This window comes from Gambusia affinis, linkage group LG16 (assembly GCF_019740435.1).
Source record: "Gambusia affinis linkage group LG16, SWU_Gaff_1.0, whole genome shotgun sequence".
Taxonomy (NCBI): domain Eukaryota; kingdom Metazoa; phylum Chordata; class Actinopteri; order Cyprinodontiformes; family Poeciliidae; genus Gambusia; species Gambusia affinis.
In genome coordinates, this window is record NC_057883.1 from 16,561,756 (window position 1) to 16,576,538 (window position 14,783).

General features: G+C 33.9%; 1 protein-coding gene across 1 annotated transcript in view; it reads right to left on the reverse strand.

The window, feature by feature from the left end:
• LOC122846333 (serine-rich adhesin for platelets-like) overlaps positions 1-14,783 on the reverse strand; it is a 28,694-nt gene extending 13,911 nt beyond the window's left edge. Inside the window, exons 1-46 of the mRNA XM_044143223.1 lie at positions 14,591-14,783; positions 14,393-14,473; positions 14,232-14,294; positions 13,659-13,826; positions 13,487-13,522; positions 12,358-12,429; positions 12,149-12,255; positions 11,937-12,050; positions 8,358-8,471; positions 7,534-7,638; positions 7,335-7,439; positions 7,140-7,250; positions 6,948-7,061; positions 6,561-6,674; positions 6,372-6,476; positions 6,191-6,292; positions 5,996-6,106; positions 5,804-5,917; positions 5,607-5,720; positions 5,412-5,525; positions 5,223-5,327; positions 5,039-5,143; positions 4,844-4,954; positions 4,652-4,765; positions 4,265-4,378; positions 4,076-4,180; positions 3,868-3,981; positions 3,671-3,784; positions 3,476-3,589; positions 3,287-3,391; positions 3,103-3,207; positions 2,908-3,018; positions 2,716-2,829; positions 2,519-2,632; positions 2,324-2,437; positions 2,135-2,239; positions 1,951-2,055; positions 1,756-1,866; positions 1,564-1,677; positions 1,177-1,290; positions 988-1,092; positions 780-893; positions 583-696; positions 388-501; positions 199-303; positions 15-119 (exon numbers count right to left, since the gene is read on the reverse strand). Coding sequence (XP_043999158.1) covers positions 15-119; positions 199-303; positions 388-501; positions 583-696; positions 780-893; positions 988-1,092; positions 1,177-1,290; positions 1,564-1,677; positions 1,756-1,866; positions 1,951-2,055; positions 2,135-2,239; positions 2,324-2,437; positions 2,519-2,632; positions 2,716-2,829; positions 2,908-3,018; positions 3,103-3,207; positions 3,287-3,391; positions 3,476-3,589; positions 3,671-3,784; positions 3,868-3,981; positions 4,076-4,180; positions 4,265-4,378; positions 4,652-4,765; positions 4,844-4,954; positions 5,039-5,143; positions 5,223-5,327; positions 5,412-5,525; positions 5,607-5,720; positions 5,804-5,917; positions 5,996-6,106; positions 6,191-6,292; positions 6,372-6,476; positions 6,561-6,674; positions 6,948-7,061; positions 7,140-7,250; positions 7,335-7,439; positions 7,534-7,638; positions 8,358-8,471; positions 11,937-12,050; positions 12,149-12,255; positions 12,358-12,429; positions 13,487-13,522; positions 13,659-13,826; positions 14,232-14,294; positions 14,393-14,473; positions 14,591-14,690 — 4,929 coding nt within the window. The 5' untranslated portion in view covers positions 14,691-14,783. The remainder of the gene's footprint in view (positions 1-14; positions 120-198; positions 304-387; positions 502-582; positions 697-779; positions 894-987; positions 1,093-1,176; positions 1,291-1,563; positions 1,678-1,755; positions 1,867-1,950; positions 2,056-2,134; positions 2,240-2,323; positions 2,438-2,518; positions 2,633-2,715; positions 2,830-2,907; positions 3,019-3,102; positions 3,208-3,286; positions 3,392-3,475; positions 3,590-3,670; positions 3,785-3,867; positions 3,982-4,075; positions 4,181-4,264; positions 4,379-4,651; positions 4,766-4,843; positions 4,955-5,038; positions 5,144-5,222; positions 5,328-5,411; positions 5,526-5,606; positions 5,721-5,803; positions 5,918-5,995; positions 6,107-6,190; positions 6,293-6,371; positions 6,477-6,560; positions 6,675-6,947; positions 7,062-7,139; positions 7,251-7,334; positions 7,440-7,533; positions 7,639-8,357; positions 8,472-11,936; positions 12,051-12,148; positions 12,256-12,357; positions 12,430-13,486; positions 13,523-13,658; positions 13,827-14,231; positions 14,295-14,392; positions 14,474-14,590) is intronic.

The window sequence follows — 14,783 nt, forward strand, 5'->3', positions numbered from 1 at the left end:
ACATATAATCTTACCAAATAACTTTCATTAGAATTAGAACTGTTTGAGTTTGAAGTTGTAAACAAAGTATGTTGACTTGCACTCCCCAGTGAAGTGGTGTCATTTGTACGATTGGATGCCTTGTTCATAAAAGAGCAACTTCAGTTTGATGTGTGAATTATTGTCTTTCATAAATAAAAATTACAGACATCAATTTACCTTATTACTTGTTGGAGAAACAGATTTGCTGGAGGTGGTGATATTTTGGCCTGTAAAACCATCTTGGTCTGTTGCACTTGTTGAAGTGCTTTCAGGTGGCAACGTCTAGTTCATAATAGATTGTTTAAATATTTCATGTGTGAAACATTAGTTATCTACCAAACATGAAAAGTACAAAAACCACTTTACCGAGTAACTTGTTTGAGAAACAGAACTGCTGGAGTTGTTGAAAGTTTGGCTTGTAGAAAAATCATTTCTATCTATACTCCCTGATGAATTGATGGTGTTTGTACTTTCTGAATCCTAGTTCCCAAAAGAATGTATATTTAAGTTTATGAAATTCTAATTGTGTACTAAATAAGAAAAATACAGAATTCACCTCACCACATAACCTGTTTGAAGACCAGAACTGCTAGAGTTACTGAAAGTCGGGCTTGCAGACAAACCATTGTTGTCTGAAGTCTCTGGTGAAGTCATGTTTTCTGACATTTTTGTAGCCTGGATCATAAACGAGTATGTTTACAATTGATTTGTGAAGTATTTATAGTATTTCAAAACAAAGGTTAAATAGATTATTATACCTCATTTCTTGTTTGAGCATCAGAACTGCTGGAGGTGTTGAATGTTGGGGTTGTAAACAAAGTTTCTTGGTCGGTTGCACTTGTTGAAGTGCTTTCATTTGTAGGTTGTGTCGTCTAGTTCAGAAAAGATTGTTTAAATTTTAACGTGAATATTTAGTTGTCGAGCAAACATGAAAAGTATAGATATGATGAAGTGATATCAATTTACCTTATTACTTGTTGGAGAAACAGATTTGTTGGAGGTGGTGATATTTTGGGCTGTAAAACCATCTTGGTCTGTTGCACTTGTTGAAGTGCTTTCAGGTGGCAACGTCTAGTTCATAATAGATTGTTTAAATTTGTCATGTGTAAAATATTAGTTGTCTATCAAATATGAAAAGTACAAAAACCACTTTACCAAATAACTTGTTTGAGCATCAGAACTGCTGGAGTTGTTGAAATTTGGGCTTGTAATCAAAGTTTCTTTGGCTGTTGCATCTGATGAAATACTTTCATTTGTAGGTTTTGACGTCTAGTTCAGAAAAGATTGTTTAAATTTTAACGTAAAAATTTAGTTGTCAAACAAACATGAAAAGTATAGATATGATCTCACTAAATAACTTATTTGAGAAACTGAGCTGCTTGATGAGTTTAAATTTGAGGTTGTAAGCCAACTGTCATTGTCTGTTGTTTTTGGAAAACTGCTGTTGCTTGTACTTTTGGAAGGCTAGTTCATCAGAGATCACATTTATTATTTAATTTGTTTGTTGTCTTTCAAAATTAAGAATTACGGAGGTCAACTTACCAAGTGGTTTGTTTGAGCAAAAGAACTGCTGACGTTGCTGATATTGGGTCTCATTTCTTGACTTTCTGACTGTGCAGTGCCCAATGAAATGCTGTTGTTTGTAGGTGATGATGTCTATAGTATAAAATGAGCTATTAATTTTGATGTGTGTAATATTTCTTAGTTTTTAACATAAAATAAAACAAACCTTACCAAATATTTTTGTGACACAGAACTTCTTGAGTCACTCAAATTGGAGGTTGTAAACAAATGATCTGTTTTTGTTGTTCCTGATGAAGTGCTTTCATTTGAAGGCAGTGATGTCTAGGTCATAAAAGATTGAAGTAAGTTTTCATGTTTGCAACAATAATTGTTTTTGAAGAAAAACAATTTTACATATAATCTTACCAAATAACTTTCATGAGAAGAAGAACTGTTTGAGTTTGAAATTGTAAACAAAGTATGTTGACTTGCACTCCCCAGTGAAGTGGTGTCATTTGTACGACTGGAAGCCTTGTTCATAAAAGAGCAACTTCAGTTTGATGCGTGAATTATTGTCTTTCATAAATAAAAATTACAGACATCAATTTACCTTATTACTTGTTGGAGAAACAGATTTGCTGGAGGTGGTGATATTTTGGCCTGTAAAACCATCTTGGTCTGTTGCACTTGTTGAAGTGCTTTCAGGTGGCAACGTCTAGTTCATAACAGATTTTTTAAATATTTCATGTGTGAAACATTAGTTATCTACCAAACATGAAAAGTACAAAAACCACTTTACCGAGTAACTTGTTTGAGAAACAGAACTACTGGAGTTGTTGAAAGTTTGGCTTGTAGAAAAATCATTTCTTTCTATACTCCCTGATGAATTGATGGTGTTTGTACTTTCTGAATCCTAGTTCACAAAAGATTGTATATTTAAGGATATGAAATTCTAATTGTGTACCAAACAAGAAAAATACAGAAATCACCTCACCACATAACCTGTTTGAAGACCAGAACTGCTAGAGTTACTGAAAGTCGGGCTTGTAGACAAACCATTGTTGTCTGAAGTCTCTGGTGAAGTCATGTTTTCTGACATTTTTGTAGCCTGGTTCATAAACGAGTATGTTTACATTTGATTTGTGAAGTATTCATAGTCTTTCTAAATAACAGTTAAATACATTATTTTACCTCATTTCTTGTTTGAGAATCAGAACTGCTGGAGGTGTTGAATGTTGGGGTTGTAAACAAAGTTTCTTGGTCGGTTGCACTTGTTGAAGTGCTTTCATTTGTAAGTTGTGACGGCTATAGTACAAAACGAGCTATTAATTTTGATATGTGTAATATTTCTTAGTTTTCAACATAAAATAGAAAAAAACTTACCAAATATTTTTGTGACACAGAACTTCTTGAGTCACTAAAATCGGAGGTTGTAAACAAATTATCTGCTTTTGTTGTTCCTGATGAAGTGCTTTCATTTGAAGACAGTAACGTCTAGGTCATAAAAGATTGAAGTAAGTTTTCATGTTTGCAACATTATTTGTTTTTGAAGAAAAACAATTTCACATATAATCTTACCAAATAACTTTCATTAGAATTAGAACTGTTTGAGTTTGAAGTTGTAAACAAAGTATGTTGACTTGCACTCCCCAGTGAAGTGGTGTCATTTGTACGATTGGATGCCTTGTTCATAAAAGAGCAACGTCAGTTTGATGTGTGAATTATTGTCTTTCATAAATAAAAATTACAGATATTAATTTACCTTATTAGTTGTTGGAGAAACAGATTTGCTGGAGGTGGTGATATTTTGGCCTGTAAAACCATCTTGGTCTGTTGCACTTGTTGAAGTGCTTTCAGGTGGCAACGTCTAGTTCATAATAGATTGTTTAAATATTTCATGTGTGAAACATTAGTTATCTACCAAACATGAAAAGTACAAAAACCACTTTACCGAGTAACTTGTTTGAGAAACAGAACTGCTGGAGTTGTTGAAAGTTTGGCTTGTAGACAAATCATTTCTATCTATACTCCCTGATGAATTGATGGTGTTTGTACTTTCTGAATCCTAGTTCCCAAAAGAATGTATATTTAAGTTTATGAAATTCTAATTGTGTACTAAATAAGAAAAATACAGAAATCACCTCACCACATAACCTGTTTGAAGACCAGAACTGCTAGAGTTACTGAAAGTCGGTCTTGTAGACAAACCATTGTTGTCTGAAGTCTCTGGTGAAGTCATGTTTTCTGACATTTTTGTAGCCTGGTTCATAAACGAGTATGTTTACAATTGATTTGTGAAGTATTTATAGTATTTCAAAACAAAGGTTAAATAGATTATTATACCTCATTTCTTGTTTGAGCATCAGAACTGCTGGAGGTGTTGAATGTTGGGGTTGTAAACAAAGTTTCTTGGTCGGTTGCACTTGTTGAAGTGCTTTCATTTGTAGGTTGTGTCGTCTAGTTCAGAAAAGATTGTTTAAATTTTAATGTGAATATTTAGTTGTCGAGCAAACATGAAAAGTATAAATATGATGAAGTGATATCAATTTACCTTAGTACTTGTTGGAGAAACAGATTTGTTGGAGGTGGTGATATTTTGGGCTGTAAAACCATCTTGGTCTGTTGCACTTGTTGAAGTGCTTTCAGGTGGTAACGTCTAGTTCATAATAGATTGTTTAAATTTGTCATGTGTAAAACATTAGTTATCTACCAAATATGAAAAGTACAAAAACCACTTTACCAAATAACTTGTTTGAGCATCAGAACTTCTGGAGTTGTTGAAATTTGGGCTTGTAATCAAAGTTTCTTTGGCTGTTGCATCTGATGAAATACTTTCATTTGTAGGTTTTGACGTCTAGTTCAGAAAAGATTGTTTAAATTTTAACGTAAAAATTTAGTCGTCAAACAAACATGAAAAGTATAGATATGATCTCACTAAATAACTTATTTGAGAAACTGAGCTGCTTGATGAGTTTAAATTTGAGGTTGTAAGCCAACTGTCATTGTCTGTTGTTCTTTGAAAACTGCTGTTGCTTGTACTTTTGGAAGGCTAGTTCATCAGAGATCACATTTATGATTTAATTTGTTTGTTGTCTTTCAAAATTAAGAATTACGGAGGTCAACTTACCAAGTGGTTTGTTTGAGCAAAAGAACTGCTGACGTTGCTGATATTGGGTCTCGTTTCTTGACTTTCTGACTGTGTAGTGCCCAATGAAATGCTGTTGTTTGTAGGTGATGATGTCTATAGTATAAAATGAGCTATTAATTTTGATGTGTGTAATATTTCTTAGTTTTTAACATAAAATAAAACAAACCTTACCAAATATTTTTGTGACGCAGAACTTCTTGAGTCACTCAAATTGGAGGTTGTAAACAAATGATCTGTTTTTGTTGTTCCTGATGAAGTGCTTTCATTTGAAGGCAGTGATGTCTAGGTCATAAAAGATTGAAGTAAGTTTTTATGTTTGAAACATTAATTGTTTTTGAAGAAAAACAATTTCACATATAATCTTACCAAATAACTTTCATTAGAATTAGAACTGTTTGAGTTTGAAGTTGTAAACAAAGTATGTTGACTTGCACTCCCCAGTGAAGTGGTGTCATTTGTACGATTGGAAGCCTTGTTCATAAAAGAGCAACTTCAGTTTGATGCGTGAATTATTGTCTTTCATAAATAAAAATTACAGACATCAATTTACCTTATTACTTGTTGGAGAAACAGATTTGCTGGAGGTGGTGATATTTTGGCCTGTAAAACCATCTTGGTCTGTTGCACTTGTTGAAGTGCTTTCAGGTGGCAACGTCTAGTTCATAACAGATTTTTTAAATATTTCATGTGTGAAACATTAGTTATCTACCAAACATGAAAAGTACAAAAACCACTTTACCAAATAGCTTGTTTGAGAAACAGAACTGCTGGAGTTGTTGAAAGTTTGGCTTGTAGACAAATCATTTCTATCTATACTCCCTGATGAATTGATGGTGTTTGTACTTTCTGAATCCTAGTTCACAAAAGAATGTATATTTAAGGATATGAAATTCAAATTGTGTACCAAACAAGAAAAATACAGAAATCACCTCACCACATAACCTGTTTGAAGACCAGAACTGCTAGAGTTACTGAAAGTCGGGCTTGCAGACAAACCATTGTTGTCTGAAGTCTCTGGTGAAGTCATGTTTTCTGACATTTTTGTAGCCTGGTTCATAAACGAGTATGTTTACAATTGATTTGTGAAGTATCTATAGTCTTTCAAAATAAAGGTTAAATAGATTATTATACCTCATTTCTTGTTTGAGCATCAGAACTGCTGGAGGTGTTGAATGTTGGGGTTGTAAACAAAGTTTCTTGGTCTGTTGCATCTGATGAAGTGCTTTCATTTGTAAGTTGTGACGTCTATAGTATAAAATGAGCTATTAATTTTGATATGTGTAATATTTCTTATTTTTCAACATAAAATAAAACAAACCTTACCAAATATTTTTGAGACACAGAATTTCTTGAGTCACTCAAATTGGAGGTTGTAAACAAATGATCTGTTTTTGTTGTTCCTGATGAAGTGCTTTCATTTGAAGGCAGTGATGTCTAGGTCATAAAAGATTGAAGTAAGTTTTCATGTTTGCAACAATAATTGTTTTTGAAGAAAAACAATTTTACATATAATCTTACCAAATAACTTTCATTAGAATTAGAACTGTTTGAGTTTGAAGTTGTAAAAGTATGTTGACTTGCACTCCCCAGTGAAGTGGTGTCATTTGTACGACTGGAAGCCTTGTTCATAAAAGAGCAACTTCAGTTTGATGTGTGAATTATTGTCTTTCATAAATAAAAATTACAGATATTAATTTACCTTATTACTTGTTGGAGAAACAGATTTGCTGGAGGTGGTGATATTTTGGCCTGTTAAACCATCTTGGTCTGTTGCACTTGTTGAAGTGCTTTCAGGTGGCAACGTCTAGTTCATAATAGATTGTTTAAATTTTTCATGTGTGAAACATTAGTTATCTACCAAACATGAAAAGTACAAAAACCACTTTACCGAGTAACTTGTTTGAGAAACAGAACTACTGGAGTTGTTGAAAGTTGGGCTTGTAGACAAATCATTTCTGTCTGTTGCATCTGATGAAGTGCTGTCATTTGTAGGTTGTGACGTCTAGTTCAGAAAAGATTGTTTAAATTTTAATTTGAAAATTTAGTTGTTGAGCAAACATGAAAAGTACAGATATGATCTCACCAAATAACTTATTTGAGAAACTGAGCTGCTTGATCAGTTTAAATTTGAGGTTGTAAGCCAACTGTCATTGTCTGTTGTGCTTTGAAAACTGCTGTTGCTTGAACTTTTGGAAGGCTAGTTCATCAGAGATCACATTTATTATTTAATTTGTTTGTTGTCTTTCAAAATTAAGGATTACAGAGGTCAACTTACCAAGTGGTTTGTTTGAGCAAAAGAACTGTTGGCGTTGCTGATATTGGGTCTCGTTTCTTGACTTTCTGACTGTGTAGTGCCCAATGAAATGCTGTTGTTTGTAGGTGATGATGTCTATAGTATAAAACGAGCTATTAATTTTGATGTGTTTAATATTTCTTAGTTTTCAACATAAAATTGAGTTCACCTTACCAAATATTTTTGTGACACAGAACTTCTTGAGTCACTCAAATTGGAGGTTGTAAACAAATTATCTGCTTTTGTTGTTCCTGATGAAGTGCTTTCATTTGAAGGCAGTGATGTCTAGGTCATAAAAGATTGAAATAAGTTTTCATGTTTGAAACATTAATTGTTTTTAAAGAAATACAATTTCACATATAATCTTACCAAATAACTTTCTAGAGAATTAGAACTGTTTGAGTTTGAAGTTGTAAACAAAGTATGTTGACTTGCACTCCCCGATGAAGTGGTGTCATTTGTAGGTTGTGACGTCTAGTTCAGAAAAGATTGTTTAAATTTTAACATGAAAATTTAGTTGTCGAGCAAACATGAAAAGTACAGATATGATGAACTGACATCAATTTACCTTATTACTTGTTGGAGAAACAGTTTTGCTGGAGGTGGTGATATTTTGGCCTTTAAGACCATCTTGGTCTGTTGCACTTGTTAAATTGCTTTCAGGTGGCAACGTCTAGTTCATAATAGTTCAGAAAAGATTGTTTAAATTTCAATTTGAAAATTTAGTTGTCGAGCAAACATGAAAAGTACAGATATGATCTCACCAAATAACTTATTTGAGAAACTGAGCTGTTTGATGAGTTTAAATTTGAGGTTGTAAGCCAACTGTCATTGTCTGTTGTTCTTGGAAAACTGCTGTTGCTTGTACTTTTGGAAGGCTAGTTCATCAGAGATCACATTTATGATTTAATTTGTTTGTTGTCTTTCAAAAATAAGAATTACAGACACCATCTAGTTCATAATAAATTTTTATAATTTTAATGTGTGAAGCATTAAAAACTAAATGACTTGTTTTAAGAACAGTACTACTTGATATGCTGAAAATCTGACTTGCACACAAACCATTTTGGTTTGAAGTGCCTTATGTTGTGCTGTACTTTGTTTTTTTTTAAGTTTAGTTCATAAAGGATTTTATTTATATGTTGTTTATGGAAAATAAGCTGTCTTTCAAAAATTTAAATGAAACAAACCTCCTTACCAGATAATTTTTTTTCTCATAAACAGAATTACTTGAGCTGTTGAAAGTTGGGCTTGTAGTCTAACCATTTTGGTTTGTATTCCCCGAGGAAGTGCTGTTTTTAGTCATTTTCGTATCCTAGTTTGTAAAAGATTGTATTTATTTTTGTTTTGTTAGTGTTCTTTCAAATATAACAATTACAGTGATCCACTTACCAAAACACTTGTTTGAGGAGTAGAAGTGTTTGAAGGGCTGATATTTGGGGTTGCAAGCAAAGGATCTTGGTCTGTTGCACCTGATGAAGTGCTTCCATTTGTAGGTTGCGTCATCTGGTTAATAACATTTTTCAAAACTTTTTAAAATGTTTTTGTCCACCAAACATGAAAAGTACAGAGATCATTTTACCAAATATCTTGTTTGAGAATCTGAAGTGCTTGATGTGTTTAAATTTGAGGTTGTATGGAAACAGTCTTTGTCTTTTGCTCTTGATGAAGTTCTGTTGCTTGTACTTTTGGAATCTTAATTCATCAAGGAATTATTTATTTTTCAGTTTGTGAAATGTTGATGATCTTTCAAGAATAAGAATTACAGAGGTCAACGTACCAAGTTACTTGTTTGAGTAAAAGAACTGCTTAAGTTGCTGGAATTAGGGCTTGTTTTTGTTATGTGAAATATTTTTTTTTCAACATAAAATAAAAATCATCTTACCAAATATTTATGAGACACAGAACTTCTGATATGTTAACTGAAACTAAAAATCTGTATTTTCTCTTCTTTCTTATGCACTTCTTGTTACTGTGCACTATTTTATTTTTTTATTTGTATCATGTTCGAATAAATTTCATTTCATTTCATTTCATTTCATTTGACACACTGAAATTTGAGGTTGTAAACAAACTATTTATGTATTGTTTCTGATGAAGTGCTTTAATTTAAATATGGGGATGTCTACTTTATAAAACAATGCAATTTTTCATGTGTGAATCATTAATTGTAGATGTTATATTAACATATAACATAGTAATACCAAATAATTATTTTGAGAAACAGAACTTGTTGAGTTGCTGAAATTTGAAGTTGTAAGCAAAGTCTTGTGAGTTGAATTCCCCGATGAAGAGGTGTTGTTTGTACGATTGACAGCCTACTTCATAAAGGATTGTATTTAGTTTTGATGTGTGAAGTATTATCTTTCAAAAATAAAAATTACAGAGGCTAACTTACCAAATTTCTTGTTGGAAAAACAGATCTGTTTGAATTGCTGAAATTTAGGGTTGTTTGTGTTCTTTCTGTCTGTACAGTCCCTGTTGAAGTGCTGTTGTCTTTAGGTGGCAATGTCTAGTGTATAAAAGATCATATTTATGTTTTTATTTGTTAATTATTACCTGTATCTTCCAAACAAAACAGTTTCAGAGATCAACCTAAATAAGTTACTTGTTGGAGAAAAATAACTGCTCAAGTGGCTGAAAGTTGTTCTTGCAAATAAACGTTCTGTCTCTGCGTTCCCTGATGCATAGCTGTCATTTGTAGTTTCAGAAGCCTCGTTCATAAAGATTGTATTTATACTTAATTTGTGAAATTTTAGTTTTTTTTCTCAAGATAAAAATGACAGAGGTTGATGTACCAAATAACTTGTTTGTGAAACAGAACTACTTAAGTTGCTGAAAGTCTAGGGAGTAAACAAACTACTTTGTCCTGTAGTTCCTGACGAAATGTAGTTGTTGTAGATGATCAGTTATAAAAGATTGTAGGAATGCACCAATATAAGAATTTGAGCCAATATCCGATACAACTATTGCTGGTAAGGCTGATAACTAATATTTACTGATATTAGACATGTTATGTATATTTTAGTCCCATTTTGACACCTTGAAAACATGACCACAATCAGGGCCGGATTTAGGAGGATGGGGGCCCCTGGGCTAGAGTCAGGATGGGGGCCCCTGGGCTAGAGTCTATATATATATATATATATATATATATATATATATATATATATATATATATATTTGTATGTGTTTGTTTTGTTTTAGAGGATGAACAGAAAATGACCGAACAGTAAGTTTTGACAACTTACAACTTTAATAAGCCAGTTGTCACAAACTACAAACAACTCTGAACTCTTTTCTAGAAAGACTAAACCACATGTTGGGGTTGAAACTAGAATATGATGCTTGCATCACAAAATAAAATCACTGAATAGTTATTGTTGCCTGGACTTCAACACAAACTATAAAACAGATTGAGTGCAAGAAAGTGCAATGCTCAAATATACTTTTACAAAGCAAAGCGAGTAAAACAATATTTATACAAATATCCCCAGCATTTACAAGTCCATATAAGTACAAGTGGAATATATCAAAACTCAAACTTTTTCATTGGTTTTAAAGTTCTTGGTAAATAGTGGAGGAAATAAATGTCAAAAAAGTGCTTCTCTGCCAGTCAGACAGAACATGGATATAAACAATATCTTCTGGAAAAAAGAGATCAGGCATACTGTAGTTTTCAGAAAATATCCTGACCCAGGTAAGTCCAAAGTGCTGCCCTCTGAAGGATTTTTTAAAGTTTAGGCATTTGCTCAGTTGGTTTCCAGTCACTGAAACCAGTTTCAAAGTTTGACTGAGTATTAGCATTTCTGAAAATGCGGCATGCAAAACAAAATGCAGCTCCGGTGGATGGAGAGTAGAGCAGCCACGGTCTTTCGACGTACTCACCATTTAACATCTTGCGTTTAAAGTGAGATTTGGAGAAGTGACGCTTTTGATGCTTGTACACCCGTTCTGATGCTTGAAAGCCAACATTCATATTTTGACAGCTCTCCGGTCCTCGCTCAGCCCAGTAAGCTCACGGACTCGCTCAATTTCCCCCAATGCGCCGGATCGGTACTGTACGGATCCACAGTCGTCTTTCCATCTGCGGAAGAAGATCCCGCTTCCACCAACTCTGACTCCACAGACGCCAGTCCAGCCACCGACTCAGTCACGGTTAAAGGTTCTGGCGGGATCTTAGTGCCGGTGTTAGCATAGCTAAGGGTTTGAGGAGCGGGGATAATGATGTTTCTGCTCCATCTCCGCTAACAGGTTTAAAAAAGCCTGTCAATTTAGGCATTTTGTTTGTCGCCTCTTTGGCGCGATGCTCTTTTTCTTTTCTCTTCCTTCTTTTCTGCGCTCCGCTGTCATATTTCCTGTTGTCCGCCATTGTAAAATAATATTCCCTTGACGCTCCTCCTCCCCAATGCGTAAGATGCGTCAAAAGTGGACCAATAACAAGCAAGCATTCAAGATGGACGTTTGCCAGAACAAATTGGAACATTTTTCATCGGTGCTGTCAAAATCATGGTAGTCATTGATTAAATTCTGACACTATCCATTCACAAAAATATAAAACATCCTTCGGGGCCCCCGAAATGCCGGGGCCCCGGGCTGCAGCCCCGGTAAGCCCCTGCTAAAATCCGGCCCAGACCACAATGTTTACCTCACCATTGTTCTCTACTTCAGCTTAACTTTCCACAATCCTGCGCTCCATCACTATCACATGACCAAAGAAACACCACACAACTAACCTCCTCCATTCCAGAAACATATGGAAACAAGTTGGAAATGAACCTCAGTTATTGATATTGTTCCAGTTTTATACTACTATGTTAAAAAATAACTAATATCAGTTGATGCTAATGTTAATACAGTTCTACCATGCATCCCTAACATTTTTATGTTGTTTGTGTTTTATGTTATTGTATTTGTTTTTGATCTGTGAAATATTAGTTCTTTCAAAAATAAAAATGATCAGAATCTTACCATATCGCTTGTTTGAGAAACTGAACTGCTTGAGGTGCTGAAATTTGAGGTTGTGTTAGCACTTTCTGGTTGTGCAATCCCTGATGAAGTGCTATTGTTTGTAGGTGGTAACGTCTGGAGCATAACATTTTTTTAGGCTTATTTATATAAAAAAAAATATGTGTGAAATATTAGTTGTCTTCCAGAAATAAAAATGACCAAAGTCATCTTACCACATTAGTTGTTCGAGAAACCAAACTGCTTTGGGTGCTCCTGGATGCAGTAGTACTTTCATTGTTGTTTCGACAAGAAGAATTGATCCTCAATCTTGGCCATGTACCTATTTATATAAAAACATTGATAAATATTTCTAGTAAATGTTTATTGATACATTTATCAAATGCTTACTAAAAAATTCCTCAACGGCGCTAATATAAAATACCTTCACATAACGGTTTCTCAAAAGTTGGATTTCCAAACACCTGATCCAGGCCAAGCCTAATGGTCGGTCCACCTTAAAAATGCAAGAAAAAATTACGCTATAAACTTGACAGTATGTACAGTATGTAAAGTAACTTTGCATGCAAATGTAAATGAAAAGAAAGTGCCTTACATATAAGTCTTCATACCCCTTGAAAATTCTCTCTCTTCAGACCCAAATGTAGTTTACTGGGTTATTAAAGTGGACAAAAATGATGTGTGGTTTATAAACTTGATAAATAATGAAATCAAAAGTGCTGTTTTCACATGCATCCCCCTTCACTATAATATCATTAAATAATGTCCTGTACAATTCAAATGCCTTTACCTAATTAGTAAAAAGAGTCCACCCTTGTTTCTCAGCATAAAACCAATTGTTCTGTGAAGGCCTCAGAGAAACAGAAATGCTGATGGACAAACCTCTTCTCAAAGACCATAGAACAGAGCTGATAGACAGGTCAAAGTAAAAGTAGCAGTGAAGTTTAAAAGCATTATTAAGTTTTAAAGCATAACCTCAGGCTTTGAAAATCTCACAGAGCATTGTTCAGCGATGTTGTCATGTGAAGACATAGTATGGCACAGCTGAAAAAATGAAGATTTTAGCCATAGCAAAAGTGCAGGGAGACCAGGATTCAAAAATACTTTAGTTATTTTATTGAGGAAAACAATGCAACCATTTGTAAAGTATTCTAATCTGTAAATCTGTGGTAAGAGTGCAACCTCTGGAACAGAGGTTCACCTTTCAGCAGAACAACAGCCCTAAACATGGAATCAAGGTCCGATCAAGTATATTCCTACATATTCATATGTCAAAATCAAAATCCAGAATGCTATTTTTTTCCACTATAATTGCAGTCAAAGCAGACTTTTAATATTTTTGTTTAAAAAAAATTTTAAAACCGCATCACTTTGTTCCAACAGTTGTATACTTCCTGTGGCCTACCACTCAAAATCCCAGTAAAATACAATTTTAATTTGCAACTTTGTAAAATGGAAAAGGTTTATGGTGGTAACATGAACATGTTTTGATAGTTCAAGAGGTATGGATACTTCAGGCATTGTTTGTGCCAAATCTGTGTTCGTGACTTTACCCATTTTTAAGCAGTTGTGAATGTTCAGCATCAAACCTGAAACAAAGTATAAGAAAGACCCTTTGCATAAAGAGAGACCATTGACATTGAAAAGAGCAAAGACGTGTGATTATTTTAACCAACAGGGGACACTCTCCCAGCTTTAGTTCAAAAAGAACTTCATCGGCTGTACCTTGTGAGTTGTAGAACGTTGATGGCATACATGAAAAATTATATGTTGGGTTCTGTAACACAACAACATCTTGGTTGCATAATGCTGCTTCACTCAGCGTTAGTCTGTAACAATCACCAGTCAAATTTATTTTGGGACTGCAGTCGAAAGCTCCACTTGAACAACAACCTGAAAATACAATAACATATCTGTCAGCAATGCTGTGCCTGCTAATCACTGACCAGAAGCTGAATTAGGTTTATCCAGTTAAAATGGATTGGCTCAAGTTGATAACTCGCCACCACAGTATTCTGGTATATACAAATACATATTTATAGCTTCTCAACTTGTATTATTGTACTGTATTAAAGCCAGGCTGATAACACTAGAGTTTAGTTTAATGCAAGAAGACAAGCAATCTCCAGTTTCTAAATTCAAAGTTGACACGGTAAAAACAGCATCAACAAGTTCTCAAAAAACGTTATCTCAATTCAAGAACACATTCAACAACACAGACAGTCACAAACACTTATTTAAGAAGACGGATACATTCATGGTCACATTGAAGAAAATAATAATATTCGGCTACTGCACCTGTATTATTTTCCTGGAGGTTGAAACACAGCTTAGTTCCATTCTCCTTTATATAGACAGCATCTGCAATATAGAAAAATACCAAGTGCAAAACATTTTATTTGGTTTTTCACTGTAACTGTTCTTGTTAAACACTATTGTCACTGTAAATTCAAGCTCACCTGTTGGAAAAGTAGTAATGTGCGTAATAGTTTGAGGAGAAATAAACAGTATGTTTTTCATCCTGGTTCCTGCATTGTTGCCTGTAAAGAAACAACACTTAAAAACATAGTATCAAAACTAAATAAAAAGTACTTGTTGAAAAAAATTATTGTAAATGTAAAAAATTATATGATCTCAATACCACTTTTATTACTTACATGAAGCTTCACAGAAGTGGTCCTGGAGCAAAGCTGCATAAAGCAGAGAAAGTTTCACAACAGCAAACATCCATCGAGTCCTTACAGCCAACTCTGTCATAATTCAAAGTAACTAGGCAAGATTGCATGAACAAATAACTTGACTACAGCTTGACTTTATATATTTTTAAGTCCCACTTAAGTGTGTAGCTGC